The sequence below is a fragment of the Diaphorina citri genome, unplaced genomic scaffold (genome assembly GCF_000475195.1).
Source record: "Diaphorina citri unplaced genomic scaffold, Diaci psyllid genome assembly version 1.1 scaffold17, whole genome shotgun sequence".
Lineage (NCBI taxonomy): Eukaryota > Metazoa > Arthropoda > Insecta > Hemiptera > Psyllidae > Diaphorina > Diaphorina citri.
The window spans coordinates 305025-330592 of NW_007377455.1; the positions used below are offsets into that span (position 1 = coordinate 305025).

At 34.8% G+C, this 25568-nt stretch overlaps 1 protein-coding gene across 1 annotated transcript in view; it reads right to left on the reverse strand.

The window, feature by feature from the left end:
• LOC103507761 (dopamine D2-like receptor) overlaps window positions 1-25568 on the reverse strand; it is a 71858-nt gene that overhangs the window by 28651 nt on the left and 17639 nt on the right. Inside the window, exon 2 of the mRNA XM_008472271.3 lies at window positions 751-860. Within this exon, the coding sequence (XP_008470493.1) occupies window positions 751-860 (110 nt within the window). The remainder of the gene's footprint in view (window positions 1-750; window positions 861-25568) is intronic.

Sequence of the window (25568 nt, forward strand, 5' to 3'; positions counted from 1 at the left end):
CTTGCCCCCCCCCCCCCAGAACCACACCTTACCTTGCCCTAAAAAACCACAAAACCTCATGTGTACATAAAAGACAAGAATATTGTGCATTTTTCCTTTCTTCTTCAGAAAAACCACTTCTATTAAAATTTACTGCATGACCACAAACCTACAGCTGAATTTCCATTCTTGAATTTTCATTAATTTCCTACCTTGATAGTTTTACCTATCAAGGTAGGAAAGCCATTCCCGAGTTGATAGAGTTGCCCAGCCATTCCCGATGTAGGTAAGTACTCGAGTAATCCACAAATGCCCGACTATCTAATTCCCGGCCTTAAAGATCATACTTTTAATCATATTTAGCCTGAGTTTTTCAATTTATGTCTCACAGTCTCATTCAATTTCCGAGATTCAAATGCTTATAAAATAGAAGGATGTGGAAACACATGTAGGTACCTAGGTATATTGTTTTAAAAAACGGTGTTGTTTTTGAGCACATACGTTTCTAAAAATAAAACTGACGAGACATTTCGTCTCCAATGGTTTCAAGCTAGATTACAAAGCGAATGGTAAAAAAACATTGGTACTTACGTCATTTTTAATACCGCTATCACAGTTATTTTTTATCTAATGTTTTGATTTCTCCGGGTCCATTTGAATTCCATAGTTGAAAATTTAGTAAAACAAAGTTTCCCTCTAGTATTCAATGTAGGTACATATCTATTCTACTAAAAGTAGAAATTAAAAATAAAGAGTAAAGGAATGACTTACCTATCTATACTTATGGCTACTAAATTGAAGATGGATGAAGTGCTACACATAACATCCATGGCGATATAAAAGTCACACACAAAGTCTGGAAGGCCCCACTTTCCATTAACCTGAAATAAAAAAACAAATAAGAAAACCGTTAAGATAAAAGACAAGTGACCTGTAGGTATACAAAGGGCAAGTAAACGGACAACAGGAACACATTCCAGAGCTTTTTGGCATTTTGTCCTCTTTCGCAAATTTTTGTCCAGGGTCCAATTTCTGAAAGGAATGGTGTTGTATTTGGAGTAAATGCGGTACATATTTTAGTATTTTCCTACGAATCCCCTAATAATTATTTACTCACTTGTAGCTTATACACCAACATGTCATTCAGGAATGGAATGAGCCACAACAATGTTTTGATTAGAATTTACTGTCAATATCTTGTGGTTAATCTATCTGAATTTCCATTAGGCATCGACCTGTTGAATATTAAAACGAAAAGGCCGTCCATGATTGAAGCCATTGTTCATCGAAACTTCCGTAAAATTCAGCCAATATGACCGCGAAAAGACGAAAGCCAAATCATACCGAAAATGGGATTTTTTTTATTCCTAAGAATCATGTCGTTCACTAGCCAGTACGCGTTCGTAGATATTACGGAAAAACATCAGTCGTTTATAAGACGCCCTGCTAAAAGACGTTGGGTACTTTTTTTATTTTGAAAGCATCGACAATTTTGTGTGCGACATAAGAAGTTTTATGGGGCACTTTTCAGCGAAATGCTCATAAAGGTCACGAGGAACTGGATAGAAAGTTTAGTACGACATTGAAAAGTTGAGAGCTAATACTTTTTATGTCCTGTCTCGGTTTTGGGAGGATTTCGAATTAGAAGGATGAATTTTATTGTTTATTTATGACAGAACGCTCCCTACCTTGTTTTTACTATCGCTTACCAGGACGGAAAAGTCCTTCCGAATCAGCCCTCGCGCCTCGTATGTTTTATTGTATGGAAAATAGTTAGTCTGTTTGAAAGTAATGAGATTGGTCGCGTACAGCCTTAAAGGCTAACACTAGAACGTCCCTGTTGGGTTGTAATTGAAGCTCAACTTAGTATATCTTTGGCAAAAAAAAGACATTTTCTAAGAACTTTTTTAATTATTATTATTCCTTTATTGTGCAAACCTTTCATTAAAAGTTGAAAGTATCTCGTATTGGTAGGTGCGAAATCAACACCCCCTGATGTGCCTAGAGAGAATGGCGTTACGTGCTCTCTCAGTTGGCTTTATACATTATTGAAAGCTCATATCTCGGGAATGACTGGGAATGTTAAAGATCTGATCACTTTTTCACAATCTATCATAGCTTCCTCTAAACTTTTCGGACAGACATATAAACATAGTTCATATTTCCCTAACATGGAGATTATTCAATAATTTACTAATGTGTTTTTCTCCCCTTTATGGTGCGAGAATTTTACCCTACGTTTCTTCTCTTACCTAAAGTGTACCTCCAAGATTTTCTAAAAATACTCTCTTCTATTCACATAAATCAAATTCCGTACGTCTAAGCCTCCAGACCCAAGTGATTAATCTTTTTATTGAAATGACCTAGGTAAACGTACATACCTACCTACTCGTACATCATTTTTCAAGCCTTTATGCAGATGATCCATTTCCTAGCTTCGCTTATGTTACTCATAACTCTTATGTAACCATGTAACGTCGAAATTTCTTGCTTAATGTTCAGTTATGCAAATGGCGTCATATTTCTACCTTCTGTCTTTAGAGAATATTTGAAAAGAACTCGCCTTACACTCTTGACCTTGCTTATAATCAGTGTTCTTAGTTTTAAGCTCATATTCCTGATGATTAGCTAATTGCTATTTTTGTTAATTAACTACATGAGACTCTTTTTATAAAATCAGAATCTCACGTGTCAATTTTTAGAGCTCGGAAATTCAGAATTTTTACAAGTGGTTTGGCACAGCTAGGCTTACCAGACGTCCGCTTTTCGGCGGACATGTCCTCCATTTTATACGTTTGTCCTCCATCCGCCCGCCTTTTTAATATATATAGCAAAATATCCGCCTTTTTGAAGTTTCGGCCTCAAAAACCTAATTTCTAAATGCAGTTTCTTTGTGTTATTATGTCACAACTTGGGTGCTCACTGCAGCATTGTAGGATTTTCCCAATATCTCAATAATCCTAAAATCCAACGTTTACCTACCATGCTGGCACCGGTCGCTATGCGCATTTATATGTCATAGCTACTCATTTTCCTCACGAGGCTGAGTGGGCCCCGCAACAGCCAGTCACGGAATCAATCATTTGGATGATACAAATTTCTTGACCCCGCCGGGAATCGAACCCGGGTCTCCCGCGTGCAAGGCGAGCGCAGTGACCACTACGCCATGGGAACTGACTTGTTTTTCTAAGTAGATAGAGATTTTGAAGCTCTATGATTGTCTCACATTGGAACTGTAGACGCGTGACTTTTATTTGCGCGTAGTCGCCTGCAAAACCAAACCTAAAGGAATTTTAATTGTGTTGAGCATTAAATGCTTGTCACAAATGTCCTTCCTCGCTTGATAAACTACGCTAAATTCAATGACTTGACTTGGACTCGAACCACCAACCTCCAGATCCAGAGTCCACCGTGCTAACCACTACACCACTGAGGTTGCTGCAAAACCTATGAAAGTGATATAGTTTATAGAACGTCTCTATCATTTCTATAGGTTGTTTTTGAAGCCGACTACGCGCAAATAAAAGTCGCACGTCTACGCTTCTAATGTGAGATAAGCCTTAAACGAACTCACGAATGCTTGTTTGAATTCAAGTAGTTTCTAAGTAATAATGTACCCGAAATACATTAAAGTAGCAACCTATGGTAGTTACAAACAAGTAATGTACCCGAAGTCATGTACTTTCTATGGTACTTACAAACAAGCCATGTTCAGTTCCAACTACTTACATACAAGTAGCGTCCTATGGTACTTACAAACAAGTAATTTACCCGAACTACTTACATTCAAGTAGCGTCCTATCTCACTTACAAACAAGCAATGTACCCGATTTACTTACATTCAAGTATCCTATCTCACTTACAAACAAGTAATGTACACGAACTACTTACATTCAAGTAGCAACCTATGGTACTAACAAACAAGTAATGGACCCAAACTACTTACATTCAAGTAGCGTCCTATATTTCCACTCGTTCTGGCGTCCATAATGTACACATTTTCGTCCTCTCCGAAATACTCTCGTAAGGATCTCAGTCGTTTGGTTTTCTTCTTCTGATTGGCTTGCAGAGTCATTAGGAGACTAGACGTCTTTCGTTTTCCCTCCTTCTTGTCAGCTTTTTGTTTTCGTTTCCTCTTTCTCAGTCGAGAACGGATATGATCAGAGTCCGCGTTACTGCTGTTCTCCGTCTCATCGTCTGAGTTGAGAATCGCTTGTAGATCTGGAAAGGTTCAAATTGCTTATTATTTTACTCGTTCACTTATTTATTTTGAGGGTCATAATGTTATACAATTGCTAAGGATGCCAACCTCAGTGGTGCAGTGGTTAACGCGTTGTACTTTGGATCTTTGGGGAACGATATTTGTAACAAGCTTTTAAGTATGCTTAACACAATTAAAAATCCCTTTCCTTTATCTCACTGGTAAAGAGAGGGCGTGAGTTCAATCCCAGCCGAGGTATGGAATTTTATCCTCAATATAATTTGAGAATTTGACCACAATAATAATAGTAGCCTACTGCTGGTCTCCTCCTTCTTTTTCATTTATTGAGTCGTTCAATAAGATGGTCTAACATTTCGGTCAGTTTTTCAATTTCTTCATAGTAGCTAGAGAGAAAACAAGCTGGGTCCGTCCCTCCGGGAATATTTTGTGCATATTGGTCGCGCTTTGCGCTCTCCTTTTTGCGGTCGCGCTGCGCGCTCCCGGGGCTACGCGGTTGTGCATGCGGTCGCGCATCGCGCTCCCGCGCTCTTTCAATTCTTCCAGATTCCGGAAGGGTTTGAGTTCATAGGTCGTCGCGACAAATTTCAAGATCAGAGCTCATTTGTGTGAGAAAATGTGAAAAAAATCCCCAAATATTTTTTTTTGCTTTTTGGTTCTTTGGACAAAATTTGCACCACCACTTTCGTGTTCCTGGTAAAAAGACCTTTAATTTGATATATAGGTCGACCAGGTTTGGATAAGTCCCTTCTACGGGGACAGACAGACAGACCCACAGACAGATAGACACCGAAGCGAATACAATAGTCCGTCCCTTATACCTTTTTATTACTGTCATAATAATTAAGGAAGGACAAACTAAAAAGATGAGAAAGAGAAAATTGAAATTCAATAGGTACAGAGGTGCGATCTACCTCTTAACCTAGTCGTAATAATTAAGGAAGGACAAACTAAAAAGATGAGAAAGAGAAAATTGAAATTCAATAGGTACAGAGGTGCGATCTACCTCTTAACCTATCCGATGGTTTGATGGAGGGATTGAAAGTTGAACAAATTTTGGAATTCCAACTTAATCTCAGGCACGTGTCTTAGTGTTGGCTTTGGGATAACAGGATATGAGGAAGATTTAAGACAGAAAATAAAATAAGGAGCGGAAAATCACGAAAGAAAAAGTAAATTAAGTTTCCATTCCGAACTTAACCCTGTTTGTTAAGGTAACTTTCGTAGCATTGGATTTTTGTGGCTCTCCGTTGGAGCATTTTTATTGCAGTTTTCAAAACTATGCCTTGCCGAAAAAAAACTTTACCAAGCTGTTATCCTAGGTAATATGAAATGAATAATTGTTATCTAAAAGTTAGAGGGCGTGACTTTATTCAACACGTGGAAAGTAACTTCTTGACACCACCAAACAACCTTTCGCCTTCCAGAGGGTTGTTAAGGTACCTTTCGTAGCATTGGATTTTTGTGGCTCTCCGTTGGAGCATTTTTATTGCAGTTTTCAAAACTATGCCTAGCCGAAAAAAAACTTTACCAAGCTGTTATGCTAATATGAAATGAATAATTGTTTCAAAGGTAAAGTTATCTAAAAGTTAGAGGGCGTGACTTTATTCAACACGTGGAAAGTAACTTCTTGACACCACCAAACAACCTTTCGCCTTCCAGAGGGTTAAAAACGAAGTTTTTACACACATCTACCGTGCAGTACAGTGCACGTGCGGTAAATATTGAGATTGTCTTTTAACTTTTTATTTACAAATAAAACGGAAGCACATCTTTTTTATTTTTTCATACCTGTACGTTCTGCGTACAAACATAGTTATGGATATGTTGTGGTGTGAGAAAACACGTAGGAGTCATCTTGTGTAGATGTAGAACGAAATGTTATACATTTGGTGGAAGAATGGTTGAAAGAGATCTGAACAGGCACATTGGAACGTGAATGACCGACTTTAAAATTTTCGTGCATTCTCTCTTGACCTCAACAAAAAGTTGATGTAGGCCTGATGTCTAAAATAATAATATTAGAACATCAGGTCAGATCTACAAGAAAAAGATTAAATTTCTATACAAAAGAGGTTTTGTTTAGGCATAACAACACGTGGCCCTTGTTGTAGGTATTAAATTTGAGCATTTAGTTCTCACAAATTTTTTGTAAGAATAGGAATGAAAGCATTTGAAATAATTTAGAACATTTAAGTGACATGCTTTATTTGTTTAGTTTTTTACTTCTCCGTTAAATTTTTATGTGTACATTTTACGACATCTAGTCATAAACAATGATGTGCAAATATTCTTTTTCAGTCCTCAGTATGCCAACCTAGGAGAATTGCTGCCATAAATTTCCCTAGATAAATACTACTCTGTCAATAAAGTAAACCGTTGTCTCTTTTCACTTTTTTCTTTTTTCCCTCCATAAAATATTGTGTTCACAAATATTTTATGGAAAAACAATCCGAGTAAAAATTTATTGTAGGTAAAATTTTGTTGACTTTGTAGGCTTGTCAGGTAGAAAAACATGGACGTAGATAGATAGCAAGCATATGGTAGACATTATTATTATTCCTTTATTGTGCAAACCTTTCATTAAAAGTTGAAAGTATATATCTCGTATTGGTAGGTGCGAAATCAACATCCCCTGATGTGCCTTGAGAGAATGGCGTTACGTGCTCTCTCAGTTGGCTTTATACATTATTGAAAGCTCATATCTCGGGAATGGCTGGAAATGTTAGCATAGCCCTCAACTTGTCTACCGCTTTATGAATCATGGACTTTATGACCTGACATACTTGCTTCCTGTGTATACCACTCTCACGTAGGAAATCCAAAAGCCACCCGCCACAAGGCCACAAGAGTAAAACTCAAAGTAACTCCTCGTTCTTATGTTATTTGTGAGAATTTAATTATGTAGCAAAATTCATAATATCCCAACGTTAACGCTCTGCGGTTGACATGCTAACAAATTCTTTGAATAATTGAAGATTTAATTAAAACAGAGAGATGCTGTTTCTTTACCAACCGCTGCGTTGTTTCTTTACTAACCTCCAGACGTACGGTAGAAGCCATCATTGTGCCTAATATAGTGAAGAAAAATTTCATTAATTAGAACATTTTAAGCAAGAAAGCAAGGTCCCCTATTGTTAAAAAAGTTGTAGAGCTAAGGAAGTTTTATTTTCTTATCCGTGTCATACAACAACTTTATTTATTTGGTGATCTGTGGTCTTCAGCTAGGCCTCCAGTTGCTCTTCATTTGATAATAAGCTTTACCGTTGAAAACACTCTTATCTATAAATACTGCTCTTTCATAACTTGGGCGATTCTGCTCCAACTAATTGATAGTCACACACAGAACTGAACCGAAAGTCGATCCTACGTATAAAACACGTAATCATTAGGTCACACTTCCCTGTAGTACGATCTTGAGACACTTTTTTATTTCGTGTTTACCCAAGTTATAGAAATCCATGGTGTCTGTTTAATAAGAGACGAAAGTTCAGAATGACTAAAGCTGTAAAGCAAACAGAGACACCAACACCTGGGACTTGGAATAAGATAACTTCAGTGTGGAAAAGGAAATGAAATAGTGAGAGGCGAAAATATACACGAAAAGAGAGTCCGTATGCTTTTGAATACAAAGACTTGAAAAGCTCCAATAGGTATTCAAAATAATACCACTACAAGGCATAATATTTTCCCGTTTGGAAATAACAACCATACTTTTATCCTCTATTTCTTGTAACACAGAGGGCTGAAATCTGTCTGTTCACTTTACCCCCAATAACTATCCCATCTCTCCCCATAAATTTTCTATTTAGAAACCACAGCTTTTTCCAATGAACTTCAAAACTTCATGTTCTGTCAGTAATAATATGCACTTATGCACTTTCTCTGTTGGATTTAAATAATAGAGCACTTAGGTACATCTGTGGAAATCCTTATTGAGCCTTTTTACTTGTCATGGAGGTATTGTAATTTAACATATTCAAATCGCTCATATGAATATGTTGTCAACATAAAAATGACAGGTTTAAAGTAAATATTGAGAAGGGCTTTCTAAGTGCAAGGTCGTATCGTAAGTTAACTTTCTCAAGTCAACTTGACATGAAATTTTAGGAAGTGATTTTTGCAATCATGATAAAATTCTCTTCCAGTCTTACTCGCACTAAATTAAGAGTATGTATTTATTTACTATTTACGAGTATTACTAAGAGTATTATTTTTACTGTGGTACCTATTTCACTTTTTAAATTTCGCAAAGATTTTTTCCTATATATTATGATCCCCCGTTACTAAATGCGTCAGCATAATAAAACTTTTGCTAGTCAAAGACACAAGAAAGGACAATAAAATCACAAGTTAACTTTGAGTCAACTCACAACTTCTTTTGTACTAACCCATCAGTGAACAGTTTGTCCTAGGGGCTCGTTTTCTTTCAAAGTACAACGCTGTTACATAAAAATGTTTACCTACTTTTATTTTTTTTTTAAAAGAACTCGCCTTACACTCTTGACCTTGCTTATAATCAGTGTTCTTAGTTTTAAGCTCATATTCCTGATGATTAGCTAATTGCTATTTTTGTTAATTAACTACATGAGACTCTTTTTATAAAATCAGAATCTCACGTGTCAATTTTTAGAGCTCGGAAATTCAGAATTTTTACAAGTGGTTTGGCACAGCTAGGCTTACCAGACGTCCGCTTTTCGGCGGACATGTCCTCCATTTTATACGTTTGTCCTCCATCCGCCCGCCTTTTTAATATATATAGCAAAATATCCGCCTTTTTGACGTTTCGGCCTCAAAAACCTAATTTACGTAATGTATCGTTTTGCGTTGAGAAGAGGACGTCAGGACTCGAACTTTTAAAAAGCATAAATGTAATTTTTGTGCAATTAAGTCCATGTACAATGTTTGTACATTCAGTAGGTATATAAATAGGTGGTAGGTATGTTCCTAAGTACACTGTACATAGATTAAAATAGAAAAAAAAATCATGTTACTTATTATAGGCAGATAGGTACTGGTGGTTTTTGTGTTGATTATTTTCTGCGTCCTCCTTTTGGTTGAAATGTCCGCCTTTTTTACCCAAAATGTCATCCTTTTGAAATTTCTTGTCTGGTAACCCTAGGCACAGCTCATGACATTGTTGGAAAATTATCAGAGTACCAACTAGGTAACTACCCATGTGAACATAATGTCTCCCCTCTTTGTTGGGGCTTTTATTTATACCTACTTCAAAAAATAATGGTAACATAAAATAATGTGATTTAATCACAAACTTGTAGCTAATATCTAAACAAATAAAATTTTAAACCGTTCAAACGAATTAATTACACCATGAATGTCCGCCTTTTTTACCCAAAATGTCATCCTTTTGAAATTTCTTGTCTGGTAACCCTAGGCACAGCTCATATCTTATGACATTGTTGGAAAATTATCAGAGTACCAACTAGGTAACTACCCATGTGAACATAATGTCTCCCCTCTTTGATGGGGCTTTTATTTACCTAGGTACTCCACAAAATAATGGTAACACAAAATAATGTGATTTAATCACAAACTTGTAGCTAATATCTAAACAAATAAAATTTTAAACCGTTCAAACGAATTAATTACACCATGAAATATGACCCTGTGAAAGCTGGAAACTTTTTTCCATGCAGATTAAAAAAAGTCTAAAATATGCTTTGTGCACATAATGTTCTACTCCCTCCTTCTCCTCCTCTTTCCCTCATTCTAATTATCTCCCATTTTCACCAGCATATAATTATGTATGGAAATGTAATCATTATTATGCAAAAGACTCACGAAATTCGCACATAGTCTAAAATATGCTTTGTGCACATAATGTTCTACTCCCTCCTTCTCCTCCTCTTTCCCTTATTCTAATTATCTCCCATTTTCACCAGCATATAATTATGTATGGAAATGTAATCATTATTATGCAAAAGACTCACGAAATTCGCACATACAAATAAATTTCCCAAAAATAAAACACGAAATACCGAAATATCAGATCTCTGATGCTCACTCTTTCTCTCTCTCTCTCTCTCTCTCTCTCTCTCTCTCTCTCTCTCTGATTTCCTCTCTGTGACAAGTTGTACCTCGTCATTTATAATATTATGATGATACCTATACAAATAATATTATACAAAATGTTAAATGTTGGTTACCTACCTGCAGTTTCCAAATTGGTTACCCATTTGATTTATTTTCAGACATTACAAGATGAATAAAAGCATTTGATAATATTATTACTAGACGACTAGCCTATTTTTGAAAAATACTGGGTTTTCTGCTCTTAACTGAATTAATTTCTAGATTAAATTATGTTAAAGCGAAATGTTCGCATCTTGAACTATTATGTACCTACCTAGATTTTATTAAAATGAATATAATTTTATTTAAAATGCATTCATAGAAACAACATAACTTTTTGTATGTACATCATGATAAGCAAGAGTAGTACAAGGAAACGAACTACATAAAAACATACTCGTGTATATTTGAAAATATTTGCTTGAACTAGATATGGTGGAAAACTTGAATCTAATTTGTTCTTTTATTTAGACTTCTGCCCTATGTGAGTAGTAAACAAGGTACCTATTACTTATGTAACATCATTATAATTTGCATTCTGAATGTAGAAAGTACGTACACATAGAATAGTAGGAACCTTCCTATGTTTCCATCTTTTTTACCCGTCTTATCGACCAAATGTAGTTTTTAGAATTTTAAAGTGGCAAAGTGGTGGCTGTCTATTATTTTTATTTTGTTTTGATATTTAAATTAGAATGAGTTGTACGTGATGATCTGATGATATAGGTTATAGTAGCGTAGAATTTCAAGTAGGTAACTGATGTAGAATAATTAGTTATATTGTTGATTGGTTTGCATTTGAATTTGCATAGCCCTGAACTGGATATTAAATAAATTAGGTAGGTACATAGGTACTGATTTTCTCTAATCACGATCGAATAAACTACGGACTAAAAAATTCCCGGAGGGACGGACCCAGCTTGTTTTGATTCTTTCTTTGGCTTCTTCAATAATATTGTCCTTGTTTTCTCATTTCATTCATCACTTTACTTGACGTATATTTGAGCGGTAACCACACAGAAGAGATACCATGTTGGATGAGGTACTTAATTAGGTAGGTATCTTATATTTTTCTACAATATTGATCAAGCGTACCTTGATAGGGCAGTTGAGATTCCATAAAAAGCCTAATTTTGTAATAGTCTTCTATCTAATTTAGTTTGTTCGTGACTACATTGGAAATATTTGTGACGAATACCAACCTATTCTAAAAATATAAAGTCAAAACTCTCTTTATTTGTAAAGTTCTCGTTCTTGCTATTTGGAAGGAAAAAAGTAAAACACTTGTGATCAAAACAGAACATTGTTTGTTTAGTTAAAGATTGTTTTTGTTACGTTTGGGAAGTAATAAAAACCTTGCACTCCAAGTGGTTCAATCAGAGAACTTAGCTTAGAGGTTAGTGATATGGTATTCAGATCTAAAAGTTGGTGCTTCGAGTCCATGTCAAGTTTAAATTTAGCGAGAGAGCCCCCTATTGATATTATCTTACTTTCATTGCACATTGCATAACTAAAAAGATGTAAGGCGACCATAGAAAATTTTCCCTCTATTCACAGTAAACTTGGTTATATAGGTATAGGTAGGTACCTAGTTGGGTAGTCCTTGGGAAATTTTCTACTAAAGTTTATTTTTCCAAGAATAACAAAGTGAAAGGGTCCCAAGCAGCATGCTCTTTTATGCATGTTTTTGACGTTATACATTTAGTTCTTGTTAGCTTTCACAAAGAGATTTTTTTGCACCGTACCTATGTATCTGCCACGTCTCTATGATTGCAACTCGTATTGTAGCTTTGTAATTTTAGGCGGCTCTTTAACTGAATGTCAAAATCAGGGATAGGGTTTGTGGAAATGAAGCATCGAGCTTACATCAATAGAGACGTTGTGGTTGAAGGAGAGTACGTGGAAGTAGGGGAAGACTAGGGAGGATTAGAAGGAAGAGAACGTAGAGAAGCATATTAGGAAGAATTCACTACAAGGCATAATATTTTCCTGTTTGGAAATAACAACCATACTTTTATCCTCTATTTCTTGTAACACAGAGGGCTGAAATCTGTCTGTTCACTTTACCCCCAATAACTATCCCATCTCTCCCCATAAATTTTCTATTTAGAAACCACAGCTTTTTCCAATGAACTTCAAAACTTCATGTTCTGTCAGTAATAATATGCACTTATGCACTTTCTCTGTTGGATTTAAATAATAGAGCACTTAGGTACATCTGTGGAAATCCTTATTGAGCCTTTTTACTTGTCATGGAGGTATTGTAATTTAACATATTCAAATCGCTCATATGAATATGTTGTCAACATAAAAATGACAGGTTTAAAGTAAATATTGAGAAGGGCTTTCTAAGTGCAAGGTCGTATCGTAAGTTAACTTTCTCAAGTCAACTTGACATGAAATTTTAGGAAGTGATTTTTGCAATCATGATAAAATTCTCTTCCAGTCTTACTCGCACTAAATTAAGAGTATGTATTTATTTACTATTTACGAGTATTACTAAGAGTATTATTTTTACTGTGGTACCTATTTCACTTTTTAAATTTCGCAAAGATTTTTTCCTATATATTATGATCCCCCGTTACTAAATGCGTCAGCATAATAAAACTTTTGCTAGTCAAAGACACAAGAAAGGACAATAAAATCACAAGTTAACTTTGAGTCAACTCACAACTTCTTTTGTACTAACCCATCAGTGAACAGTTTGTCCTAGGGGCTCGTTTTCTTTCAAAGTACAACGCTGTTACATAAAAATGTTTACCTACTTTTATTTTTTTTTTTTATATCTACCTACTTTGTAAAGAAATAAAATAAAAATAGGTATATACCTACCTATTTTAACTGGCTAATAAAATAATTATTATTTTATTACCCAGTTAAAAATTGGGTCTTAATTTTCTTATTTTATATCTTGCGAATCTTACATACTTTGAACTTTTCTGAGTTTCCTCCTCGTCTTCTTCTTCTCCTCCTTCTTCTTCTCAGAATCTCTCCCCTTCTCTTTTATTTCTATTTGTCTCGACAGTTCATTTTGACGAATTCCATGTTAGGTCTTAGGGTCATCAAAGGGTTAGCTCACAAGAGTTTCAAAGTTAAGAAGTTCTTTACCTCCAAGAGGGAATTGTCTTTCATTAGTCCGTCCTCCCTTTATTATTACAATAGTAATAAAAAGGTATAAGGGACGGACTATTGTATTCGCTTCGGTGTCTGTCACTTGATTCTTTCTTTGGCTTCTTCAATAATATTGTCCTTGTTTTCTCATTTCATTCATCACTTTACTTGACGTATATTTGAGCGGTAACCACACAGAAGAGATACCATGTTGGATGAGGTACTTAATTAGGTAGGTATCTTATATTTTTCTACAATATTGATCAAGCGTACCTTGATAGGGCAGTTGAGATTCCATAAAAAGCCTAATTTTGTAATAGTCTTCTATCTAATTTAGTTTGTTCGTGACTACATTGGAAATATTTGTGACGAATACCAACCTATTCTAAAAATATAAAGTCAAAACTCTCTTTATTTGTAAAGTTCTCGTTCTTGCTATTTGGAAGGAAAAAAGTAAAACACTTGTGATCAAAACAGAACATTGTTTGTTTAGTTAAAGATTGTTTTTGTTACGTTTGGGAAGTAATAAAAACCTTGCACTCCAAGTGGTTCAATCAGAGAACTTAGCTTAGAGGTTAGTGATATGGTATTCAGATCTAAAAGTTGGTGCTTCGAGTCCATGTCAAGTTTAAATTTAGCGAGAGAGCCCCCTATTGATATTATCTTACTTTCATTGCACATTGCATAACTAAAAAGATGTAAGGCGACCATAGAAAATTTTCCCTCTATTCACAGTAAACTTGGTTATATAGGTATAGGTAGGTACCTAGTTGGGTAGTCCTTGGGAAATTTTCTACTAAAGTTTATTTTTCCAAGAATAACAAAGTGAAAGGGTCCCAAGCAGCATGCTCTTTTATGCATGTTTTTGACGTTATACATTTAGTTCTTGTTAGCTTTCACAAAGAGATTTTTTTGCACCGTACCTATGTATCTGCCACGTCTCTATGATTGCAACTCGTATTGTAGCTTTGTAATTTTAGGCGGCTCTTTAACTGAATGTCAAAATCAGGGATAGGGTTTGTGGAAATGAAGCATCGAGCTTACATCAATAGAGACGTTGTGGTTGAAGGAGAGTACGTGGAAGTAGGGGAAGACTAGGGAGGATTAGAAGGAAGAGAACGTAGAGAAGCATATTAGGAAGAATAGGAAACACGATGATAAAGAGCGATGAGAGGAGGAGGAGGAGGAAATATAGAATAACAAGAGACACAATGAAAGGAGAAAGGTTATGGAAAATGTAAGGAGTGGAAAAACAGAGAAATACAAAGGAAGTATATATATCCACAATATCCAGGTAATATAATAATATTATGAATAGCACTAGAAAGAAAACTATTTCTTTGCTCCTCGACTTGTGCAATGTGCACGTATTTTCAATGACTAAAGGAAGAAAATCAAAATCCTATTGTTTATTTTTTGTGTTTACGTTTCCTTGGAAACCAATAATAATCTGGAAAATAACACAAGCAACACAAATTGAGCATTCTACCCTTTCGAAATAAATAAGAAAACGTTAGACTTCAATAGTAATATTGGAGCAGAGCTTTTAAAGAGATCCTACTTATTCAACTCCTTATTTTTATGTATTTTTCCATAAGAGAGAGAGAGAGAGAGTGAGAGAGAGATGAATCATAGAAGACATGTAAATCAAAGTTTCGTCTTACTTCGCTTTATCTTCCTCAAAATTTCTTTTCTTTTCATATTTTCTATTTGTTTTTCAAGCTAAATTTAATGTTTAGAAATAGGAATACGAGTAGTGTAAAACTAGCATTGGAATTTAAAGATGATTCATTAGAAAATATCAAGCTCATAAAATGAAAAATGAGTCTTTACTTTGAATAACGATGCTTTTTATTTGTATACTAATATCTCTACTATTGTTTATATCGCTTGTAATGTCATTTATATTCTATCGTAGTCGAAGAAAAAGAGGTTGCAAAAGTTGTATGCCCTGAACAAATTTAATGGAAAAGAAAAGAGATTTTTAGGTAGGTACATAGTATAACTATTTCCATTGTTTTTTTACCCCCCGTTTAATGGCTTAGTTCTCTCCTTCTTAAGTTTTTCAACCCACCAATTAAAGTGACATAATAGTTCTGTTCTCTTTTCCAGATAACAAACACCCTGTATGACTTTTATTTAGTCACCCGGTATACTAGCTTGTTGTCTTTCCATCAACCGAGAGAAAAATAATGGAAAATACAGTACTGATATACCTACTACCTACATGTGATATGCTCCCAACCTGTCCTATTCAATGTATTTCACATTGGAAACCCATTAACTTATTGAGCACGTAGATATATCTCCAAGATAGGACGCTTTTGAAGTACTGCAGCTCTAACTAGATGTAGGCGTTCTTGTTCTTCTTCTTGGATAATCAAGACCTAATCTGGGATACCTATAGCACTATAATAGGCAATACATAATAGGTATATATTTTTTTTTTTAATTTTATTAAAATGCCTTGTATATCTGAAGCTATGCAATGTGCATAACATAATCCGTAATTTTTCACTTGTGATTTGTAAATACTGAATTAAAGCAAGTTGTTTACTTACTATTCTGCTTATTTCAAATGACAAATCAAACATCATAAGGTATCGAAAAAAGAATAAAAATTAACAAACATTATCATCGGATGGAAAAATCGCAAAATGATGTAGGTACATACATAGTTTAGAAAGTTGAAAGTACATTACTTCCGGACATAGATCACATATCCGTCAGGGAAAACCCCGAAAACCTCGTATTTTAAAATACATTTTACCTAATTGTTGTTTATAGGATACAAATCTGGGATACCTTAGGCAATACATAATACATTTTTTTTTTCAATTTTATATAAATGCCTTGTATATCTGAGGCTATGCAATGTGCATAACATAATCCGTAATTTTTCACTTGTGATTTGTAAATACCTACTGAATTAAAGCAAGTTGTCTACTTACTATGCTGCTTATTTCAAATGACAAATCAAACATCATAAGGTATTGAAAAAAGAATAAAAATTAACAAACATTATCATCGGATGGAAAAATCGCAAAATGATGTAGGTACATACATACATAGTTTAGAAAGTTGAAAGTACATTACTTCCGGACATAGATCACATATCCGTCAGGGAAAACCCCGAAAACCTCGTATTTGTATATCCTCGTATTACTCGAAATAGATTGCTTTCTGTATTCTATGATGAGACCTCTTCTAGGACAGAGGTCCAAAAAATAACAAGGAATACAATATAAAGTTTTTTTTTTTTTTTTTTAATCATCAGTGCGAAACCAAAACTAAAACTACCTCGGTATAAATTTTAGTGCTCACTGACTTTCTGTGTCCTTCTATTTTTTTTAGTTAAAGATGGATATGTTTGGTAGGGATTAAATGCCAAAGTGTGAAGCATCAACTTATCTTCAAAAAGGCCTACCTTATTTTAGGTCTATTTCCAAATTTTACAATCCAATCACAAGATAGTGAAGATACTAGACCAGACTTACCACAATATGAACGCAATACTAAAACTACCTCGGTAGGTATAAACTTTAGTGCTCACTGACTTTCTGTGTCCTATTTTTTTTAGTTAAAGATGAATATGTTTGGTAGGGATTAAATGCCAAAGTGTGAAGCATCAACTTATCTTCAAAAAGGCCTACTTATTTTAGGTCTATTTCCAAATTTTACAATCCAATCACAAGATAGTGAAGATACTAGACCAGACTTACCACAATATGAACGCAATACTGAAAATATCCTCACCATCTCTGCCAAACAGACTAGAGAGGTATCCTGGGATAACGAGATAGTCATAACAATAATAATGATTTCCATAATGGTTTTGTCATCGTGAGGATTGTTCGAAGTAAATAACTCACTGGGAGTTATTTCAAATAAAAGTACACATTTCCGCACTCCCTTATGTTTGCACAAACAGTTCCTGGAAAATCTATCATTTTAGAGTTTTGAACTGTCGTTTAGGATGAAGCCCAGGGCTGGAAATAATCATGATTCAAAGCAATGTACAAACAAAAGTAAAATTATATGGATTATATAATTATATCAATAAAAAGTCCATTTTTTTATGGGATGACAACCTGCGAAATAAAACTTTGAGAACTTTGGTAATAATCTACGGGACATTCACGTTTTTTACTTTTATAAACGGGATCCCAAAAAAGGGAAACTTGAACAGAAATATCTTCAAGTTAAACATATTCAGAAGGACTTACCGAGAGAAAAACTCAGTCCCTGGAGAGTAGAGAAAGCAATGTAAAAATCAAAACTAGATATAAGTGGAGAGAAATGTTTGAGCAAACATGGTGAAACGAAAGATAAGAAGTAAAAGGACGAAGATAATGTTACAAATATTAAGGCTCAAGTAGAAAAAAGAACTGATAAAAATGAACAATGAAAATACAAGAGATAAGAGAAAAACATAAAACTTCAAGATGTTCTGCACTAAGACAACAGTAGAGGACAGTTTAATATCGAACATTTTTGATGAATGAGTATTAAATTTTGTTATAAAGAGAGTAACATAAATTTATAACGTTACTCAAAGGCAGTCTATGTTTTGAGACCAAAATGACGATCTCATCACATTTTGCTGAGACAAAATAGGTCAGCAATTTATCATTTCTAGATAACCTACGTAACAGCCATGAAAATCATATTTTCTATTCTTCGGCCTTTTTCGACAAGACCATATTCATGCTAATGTTTGTAACATATATTTTGCATATAACTACCTACTTTACTCCTAAAATAACCTGTAAAGTTTCTGCAGAGTGACCAAAATAATTTGGAATTATTAAAATGCAGAAAAAAAGGTTATAATTGCTTTAAAAAAAGAGGAAGGAACTGGCGAGAAAACAATTGAGAAGATTAACAAGTCGGGGGGAAAACAAAAGGAAGATGGGGAGGAAGGAGAAAAGGATAAAATCTGAAATGTGAGAATATAAGTAAATGTAAATGCAAAACAAGGATGTAGTGTCAGAGAAATCTGCAGAAGAAAAGGTAAGATGTCAAATATGCTAAAAGATTTCAACACGGGAACCCATTTGTGTTGGCTTTTATTTTGTGACTTGGATATGAACGTTTCTGGTCTTCTGTTGACCCGAATACATCTCATGACCGTAGGACAAAGAGAAAACAAAACAATCCGTTACCTTTAAATTTAACTCATTTTTCATACTTCCCTGCCCTCTGGATGCTCAATAAACTCTCAGAGAGAACTTGCATATAAAATACGAAGGTACAAAAAGTTCGGGTAACAACTGAACTGTTCAGAACATTTTCTGTAGACTCTAAACTCTAATATGCGACTACAATGGTACCTACATAAAACTCCGTCCGATTTACATATTGGTACAATAAATAAAAGAACGCTGATACTTCAAATTTCAAACTTTCTGGCGGAATTAAATTTGGAATTTTTCGAAAAGTTTTTTCTTTCCTTCCTCCTCCCTCTCGGTGTGAAATATTTACGTCTAGTGAGAGCTTGCAGTCTGGCCAGACGTGTCTTGTGGTGAGAACAGTTGGCACGGTTTCAAAAATAATCATCGCACTCTATCTGTTTTTGCTGCACCTTAATGGGCAATTTATACTGAAAACACTTGGAAGTAGGTGCCCAAGATCTCTACTTTATTAGAGCGAAGAATCTAGGTGAAAGCTGCCACACACGTTTATGCCTGCATCAACGTGTCTGGTAGAAAAAGGTCACTAGCATAAACTCTTTTGTGCTGACAGTTGCCTGATGAAAATTCAATTAGTCAACCAGCATGCATGCATGCCTGTTGCCTGAACGTGCGTGGCCTGTTCATGCACAGGCCTGTCTCAGGCGTCAGTCCTATACAAGTAAAAAGTGTAGTTTATGTAATAACCGAAAATAGGGAAACAGGCGTATGCATGAGCCTATGTGTGTGTGCTCCGCTAGTTGACAAACATGCATGGCATGTGCATGTCATGCATGCATGAACGTGTATGGCGGTCTTAATAGTGCAATAATCAAGCGCACTTCACATTTTGTTAATTGAATATTCAAAATGGGAACTTTGAAGATCCCCTGATACGTAATAAAATTTAATTGTTGGCTTAGCTAGATGCTATTGAAAAGGTTCCAATCGTAATTCGTATTGTGAAAGGGATCTATTTTTATATTAGTTTAAAAGTGATTTTCAAAATTCTATCAAGGGATCGAAGGTGACTTTTGTATGTCAAAGTCAAAGGAACGTCTGGATACTCGGAGGTTTTTACTATAAAATTGTGATCTTAACCTCATTACTAAAGTCTTAAAGTTAGAGAATACCTAGCTGCTTTAGTAACGCTATTTTTCTGAACATCTCGTCTCAGCTTTCCATTCTCCCCATAAAATTTCTATTGATGAAGATAATAATAATAATAGAGAGAATGGAGCTTTTGTCAGATGCGAAACTTCTAGATTAAACGAACCGTGAGAAGCTGAAAGGAAAGAGAAATAGAGAGAATGGAGCTTTTGTCAGATGCGAAACTTCTAGATTAAACGAACCGTGAGAAGCTGAAAGGAAAGAGAAGTAGAGAAAGATGTTTCGTACCAGATGTTTCCAAGAAAAAAAATACGAATATTACTTTTTGACAATTTTCGAACATTTCTGATATTGTTTTCTACTTGTAAATAGACAAAGATTCGTTTCCGCATACCTCTCGTACTTTCAAATCAATTCCAGAAGTGAATTTATTTCCTTCTCAGATAAGGTTTAATCTGAGGTGAAAATATTAACAAGCTGGGCCCGTCCCTCCGGGAATTATTCAGCCCGTAGTTTATTCGATCAGTACCTAATGTACCTACCTAATTTGTTTAATAGTCAGTTTATTATTATTCTTGATTTGATTTTTCGATTTTACTTTCATGTAGGTAATGATTTAAAATCAAGACTAGAGCCCGTTCTCCCTTTATTTCCAATATAAGGTTTAAGTCACCCATCCCTTTATTGGCCTTGCTCGGCGTAGCTTAACATAGGTAATGCTAAAACCGGTCTTAAATTAACGACTGAAGTGTTATCTAAAACTTTCTCGCTTTGAGTTCATAGGTCGTCGCGACAATGACATCAGCATCAGAGCTCATTTGTGTGAGAAAATGTAAAAAAAATCCCCCAAAAACCAGTTTTTTTTCTTTTCTTTTGGACAAAATTTGCACCACCATTTTCGTGTTCCTTGTAAAAAGACCTTTAATTTGATATATAGGTCGACCTGGTTTGGATAAGTCCTTTTATGGGGACAGAGTGACAGACAGACGACACCGAAGCGAATACAATAACCCGTCTACTATACCTTTTTTTTTTAGTTTTTTTTACTAGTAAAATCGTTTGACCAGGCTGTGGGAATTTAAGCCAGAGAATTATACGCAGCACTGCTGCAATGCATGAGAAACAACTCCCTAGACAGAAAGCTCGCTGCTCTTTTGATAAAATCATGTAAACAAATGAAAATAATAAACGTAAAATTCCAAATTTTGTGATTCTGCTGAACTTGCCAAAATTTGCACTAGGTTACCTTCACAATAGCCTTTCCATAAAAGTAAATTGCCACCCCGTACCCTGTATAAGATATGTATAGTAAGTACCTATGTCTGTAAGTTCAGATAAAATTTATAGTAGAGTTGTCTAATATAATATCTAGTTCATTTTGTTTAGACAACCCTGATTTTTTTTTCCTTATACCCAAACTATGAACGTCGCAGAGACTTGATTTTCTTTTCTAACAAGTCTCTAACGGAAAAATTCCTAGGCCTATAGTTGATTGAAGTAAGGCCTTTGAGAATTCGTGAAAAAATGTTAAATCATTGTACCCATGTACCTACATAATAGATGTATTTCCCTACCCCATTATGAATTCGCCCCTACAAAGTAACGGGAGACTGTTGATCTAATATTCTGTCGCATGAAGTTATGTTTGTATAAATGTAGGTACACATTTTAACGTTTGACTCTGATAAAAAAAGGCGCTCAAAGTAAGGCCTTTATCCGTAAATATTTCAGTATCTTGTAGGTATAGTTGTTTAAAAACCTACTGATGACATAAGAGGACAACTTTTATTAAGTCACGAAATTTCTCTCCAACCTCAACGTTGTTCGAAAACACGGTTAATTTTGTCGACAGACATGTTCTTAAAGGTACACAATGTAAGTAGTTTAACCTTAATAAACCCGAGTCCTGCCAAGAATATTGAAACAAGCTTTAGTGTAATATCCTAATACTTAAAGCAAGGAAAGATACTTAAATATTTTATAATCACAAAACTCTTCAAACTCAGTGAAATAAAAATAATATTCTGCTATACACTGCCAAAGCATGTCTACCTGCTACAGTGTAGGAATATTAGGAAAAAACTTAGAGGACATTTAGAAGTAAGTTTGTTTTGGGTAAGATGTTATTCTATTGTGTCATGGTCGAATATGAATTTGGAGATTGGCGACTCTGCGGCATTTCTATTGGAACAATAACCAAAGACCATCTTAGCAAGTTGGCCCCAGCCTAGAGTTTTATTTATTTAGTACCAACGCTCCACTCATTGTTCAGAAAAGCTTCGATCGAGTTATGAAAGAATATAAAATCACCCAGTGCCCTGATATTCTGTAAAATTACACCCCTAGGTAGGTAATAAATTTATTATTTCAGCCACGTGTGCAATCTAGGCTTTGAATGTTGCTTTGTAATCACACCGAAACAAAAGCAGGTGCATACCTATTCAACTTTTCACGAACAGAAGGTTCTAGACTTGTCAATATAAAGTTTGATTTTTAATTATTGAAGAGTTTATACATTCCCAAAGTCTCCATTTTATTTTTTCATCACGCCCTGTATTCACTAGCTGACTTTCTTATATACTGTTTCACCATCTTAAAAACAAGATTTATGTCGTATACGCGCTCTGTATTTTAAGCTGTTGAAATATAATATGAGAAAAAAATGTATAAAAAGAGAAAATATGCTGAAAACTGTCCCCTCTGAATTTTCCGTTCGTGTTTTTTGGCCTATGGAAATAATATATTGTTTAACAAAAGGCTGATTATGGTCGCGGATTTGGCAATTATGTTCGCGGATTCGCGTCCCAAATCGACATCTTGGATATTTGGCAAGCCTTATAATAGGTATCTCTGTTCTGATCATTTAGAAGAGAATACGATACAAAATTTCCAACCACTATACCTAATAACAACTGCCAGTTGTCAAATTATGTTCGCGGATTCGCGTCCCGAATCGACATCTTGGATATTTGGCAAGCCTAATAATAGGTATCTCTGTTCTGATCATTTAGAAGAGAATACGATACAAAATTTCCAACCACTATACCTAATAACAACTGCCAGTTGTCATCGGTATTCAATATTTTACTCACGAAAAGAACAAGATTCGTGCTTAGAAGAAAAGATGACAACATTTATATCTAATATGAGTACAAAATAGGAAAACCTGTATGAATTACGAATCAATTTTCAATGGAATAAATTTAATAACAACTTTGATACATCAAACTGCCTTTGGGGACTCAAAACATTTCTATCATTCGAAGGAGAAAAAAGTAAAAAGTGTCTCTGGAGATTGTGAAAAGGTAGAATCTGTAATGAACGTTATATGTGAATGTTAGTGCTACCTTTTCATGTGACGATAAAGTACAACAATAATTTATTGTATTTCTAGCTCACCTTTTGTGATCGCTCTTTCTTTACCTGTGTGGAGGTCAGCTGACCAGTGTGATTTTCTCTTAAATTGAAATAATATTACCTGTAAAAAATACCAGCCCAGCGTCAATTTAAAAAGGTCAACTCTTGGATTTTTTTCTCTTTTTTAAAACCGTTTTATTTCAATTTAAGATAACCTGCCTCGTTGGTGTAGTAACCTGCCTCGGTGGTGTAGTGGTCAATTCGCTCGCCTGGTAAACAGGAGGGCGTGGGTTCAATCCCAGCCGAGGTATGGAATTTTATCCTCAATATAATTTGAGAATTTGATTACAAACATATTCTTGTTTTATTGAACATACCAATATCAACACCATGTCTAATAATGTGCATAACATGGGTACTTTTTACCTTTTTTTTTCATTGTATGTGAATGGTGAATGAGGGAAAACGCAGAAAGGGAAAAAGGAAAAGAAGAAGGAAAGAACAAGAAGACATTTCATACGAATTGAAGATTTCCTTGATTAAAATTTGTCTCCTCCTCCTTCTCCTTCTTGGCAATTCAATTCAACAGAGAAGCTCCTAAGCTCCTGCATATAACAGCTTTTATATTTTCCAGCATGTTATTCTGCTAGAAGAAAATTGTAAGAGGCATTTTTCCCCTCTTTTTTTTAAAAAAAAGTGGCATTTTTATTATGAGCTGTCTCTTTCATATTATTGCGCTACTTATCTATTGAAAAATATAAATGTAGGTAATTGATGTTAATACCTTGCAGCTTAGGGCGAGGTTTTTACAAGGTGTGGAAAAGATGAGAGTTTGTGGGAACTTTCTGTGCTGTATTTTTTCGTCCTATCCTTTCTACTGTACTTACTTTGAAATGCAAGTTTGAATAACCATTGAATATAGGATTCACTTGTAAATCTGCGTTTCATTTGCCTGAGCTGATTAACCCAGTACGACTAATATCGCTCAGTGTAATCGATCTTTTACCATCATAATATTTAGATATGTAGTGAAAATGACTGCCATTGGTACATTCCAAGAGTTGCATGTTATAATTTCTTCGCAGATGTACAAAAATGACCGACTCTATATAATTCCCCCGAAAAAAATTCGGTAAATTTCCAGTTTCTCTTACAAAAATTCACCGGACCTTTGGGTCCACCACGCTATTTTATTATTCTCCTTCTCCTCTAGCAGTTCTCTTTTCTCTCTCTCCCTTGATCTTTAAATTAAAATTTAAAACACCCTCTGCTGCAATGCAGTAGGGCCAAAACATAAATGAAAATGAACCTGACGGTTTCACTCACATTTACTCGTGTGTCGCTTTAATTACTCTTTTTTTCTATTCAAAAAAATGTACGTACAAAAAGAAAAAAAAAAAATGTTAGGGAAGGAGGTACGAGAGTATTATGAGAATAATTCAAAAATTGTGATTAAAAAGCATAAATTTCCTTTTATCATATGAAATGCGTCTAGAATTACGTGGTCTTTGGAAGGGGTCAGTTTTTCTAGAGGGAAAATTTACTCCCAGGTAAAATAACGAGTGACTTTTGAACCTCACATAATTAGCACGCCCTCTTTGTAAATTATTAATTATTGCAAAATGGAATTTTAAAAAACGGTATGGTTTTAACTTCTGAATGAATGCGTCTGTAAGCAACTATGTAGCGTAGCTTTGGTCTTGTGATAACCAGCACAACTAGTGATCTGAATCTTCTATGAAAACCTAAAATTTATGATATTTGATTGGATTTATGATCAAATAAATAGTAGGATAGAAAAAAAAAACGTTCTTCAGTTCTTCTTTTGGTAGCTACACAGTTTTATCTTTATATCAGAAATATGAGTACTAACTTCCATATTTGTGTAGAGTAAATAAACATTGTTTGCTCCTTTTAATAGTAATAAATGGCTGACCTATATTCATTTCACATATTCTCATTACTTCTGATAATAATAAGTCAGAAAAAAATGCGCTTTCACCAACTCCGAGTAAACATCTATTATTTTTCCTCCTGTGGCTTTCTAGGATAAAATATGCTTCATTACTCCAGAACTAATAAAATAGTGAAAGAATTGCTCTTTCAGGAAACTAAATATACATTCTCCTGTTTTATCTATTTGACTTGGAAGATAAAAAGATCTCAGTAGGTAGCAAACGAATGCCCGGGGAGTGATGCTGTATTGCTGTATGTTTTCAATACCATCATTAAATGAATTTCCTTCCTGGCGGCACATATTTGTACGTAGCAAATAATATGTTAGTGCAACCTATTTTTATAAAATTATCATACTACCTAACTATATACGTACAACCTGTACCTTTATTGACATAAATTATTGAACTTCAACTATACTGACCTTCCTCCAAACTAGAGAAACCATCAAAACGAGTTATCAGGTACATATGATGGAGTAAGAAGAGTCAAAGTTGTGGTAGAATTTCAAGAAATCGCGTGGGAATCGTAAGATACCTTAAGAAAAACTAAAACACCTCCAAAAAAGTATA